The sequence below is a fragment of the Egretta garzetta genome, unplaced genomic scaffold (assembly GCF_000687185.1).
Source record: "Egretta garzetta isolate BGI_Z169 unplaced genomic scaffold, ASM68718v1 scaffold767, whole genome shotgun sequence".
Classification (NCBI taxonomy): Eukaryota; Metazoa; Chordata; class Aves; order Pelecaniformes; family Ardeidae; genus Egretta; species Egretta garzetta.
Window position 1 is genome coordinate 106,355 of NW_009260278.1, and position 1,639 is coordinate 107,993.

At 58.3% G+C, this 1,639-nt stretch overlaps 1 protein-coding gene across 1 annotated transcript in view; it reads left to right on the plus strand.

Moving 5' to 3' along the window:
• FRMD6 (FERM domain containing 6) overlaps positions 1-1,599 on the plus strand; it is an 11,933-nt gene extending 10,334 nt beyond the window's left edge. The window contains 2 exon segments of the mRNA XM_009642504.1: positions 1,101-1,192; positions 1,315-1,599. Coding sequence (XP_009640799.1) covers positions 1,101-1,192; positions 1,315-1,599 — 377 coding nt within the window.
• Positions 1,600-1,639: the final 40 nt, after the last annotated feature.

Below are 1,639 nucleotides of genomic sequence, written 5' to 3' on the forward strand. Positions count from 1 at the left end.
ACCGGGTGGAGGAGGACTCCCAGGATGATGGTGAGATGCCAGCTGCCCCGAGCACCGGCTTTTCAGTTTGGGTCTCAGCGGGTAATTGGGTTGGAGGGTGCTCCGGAGGTGCACATCAATGACCGGTCCCACCTCCTCCCCGCCTGCAGAAATCGAGATGCTGGTGGATGACCCCCGGGAGCTGGAGCAGGCTGGCGAGATGGAGGTGAGCCCCGACATGTGCGTCTACATCACGGAGGACATGCTGCTGTCACGCAAGTTCAACGGGCACTCGGGTAAGGCGGCCACTGCTTTTAGTTCCAATTTCCCAATGCCTGCCGCACCTTTGGTGTTCGGCAGCGCTCTATTATTCCGAGGTGTCCATTTGGGACACTGGGAAAAGCTGTTCGCCCAGTGGGTTGAAGGAGAATTGGGGTAAATTTGGTGGAGCTGTAAAAAGGAGGAGTTGCTGGGGAAGGGTGCACTTTTTACTCGGAGTGGGACTGATGCAGCCACCCTGCGGCCTGGGGGGGGTGTACCCAGGCACACTGGGTTATTTGGAGGTATTGGGGGACCAATAGATGTAATTTTGGTGATGTTCTCAATTGCTGGCCCCCACTCTCGTTTTCATGACAACCCCTCGCTTGTTCCCATGAGCACGGGTGCTGTTATCACACGTGTCAGCCTGGCTTCTCCAGAGCTGTGCCTGCACCCGAGAGTCGCCCGCATTTCCAGCTCTGTGCTGGGTGCTACTGGGAGGTCTGCGGAGTGCCAGGCTTCCTGGGGATGGCTTTGGATGCTGTTTTGGTGCAAATTTGGGATGCTTTGTAAGTAAACATTCAAGACCAGGTTGGGTGGGGCTCTGAGCAACCTGATCTAGTTAGCGGTGTCCCTGCTCCCTGCAGGGGGGTTGGGCTGGGTGACCTCTAGGGGTCCCTTCCTACCCAAAACATTCTATGATTCTATGATTCTATAAAGGTGTTTGCAAGCGGAGCCATCGGGGCCCTGTTGAGCTGAGGGTGCCTTTGCCACAAAGCAAGGGCAAGCCCACAGGGAGCCCCCAAACCCTGAGAAGCCTTGAAATAACCTACGCGCCCTCCTCTTCCTCTCTCCTCATGCAGGGCTAATCGTGAAAGAGATCAGCTCCTCCACCTCCAGCTCCTCGGAGACAGTGGTGAAGCTGCGGGGGCAGAGCACCGACTCCTTACCCCAGGTACGTGGTGCCGGTGGAGATGTGGTGGAACCCCAAGCCCTGCTGGCAACCAGGGATTTGGGTTTCCCTGACCCCCTTGGCTCCTTGGCCGGTCCTGAGGCTCCCTTCTTTGCTTTGCCCAGACGACGTGCAGGAAACCGAAGACGTCAACGGACCGGCACAGCCTGAGCCTGGATGACATTCGGCTCTACCAGAAGGACTTCTTGCAGCTGGCCAACCTCTGCCAGGATACGGCCCAGAGCTACACCTTCGGCTGCGGCCACGGGCTGGAGGAGGAAGGGCTCTACTGCAATGGCTGCTTGGCCCAGCAGTGCATGAACATCCAGGAGACCTTCCCCGTCAAAAGAACCAGCAAATACTTCTCGTTGGATCTCACCCACGACGAAGTCCCCGAGTTCGTCGTCTGAGCGCCGTGGGGGGCAGGAATGACTGCCCGCCCCCGGGGGG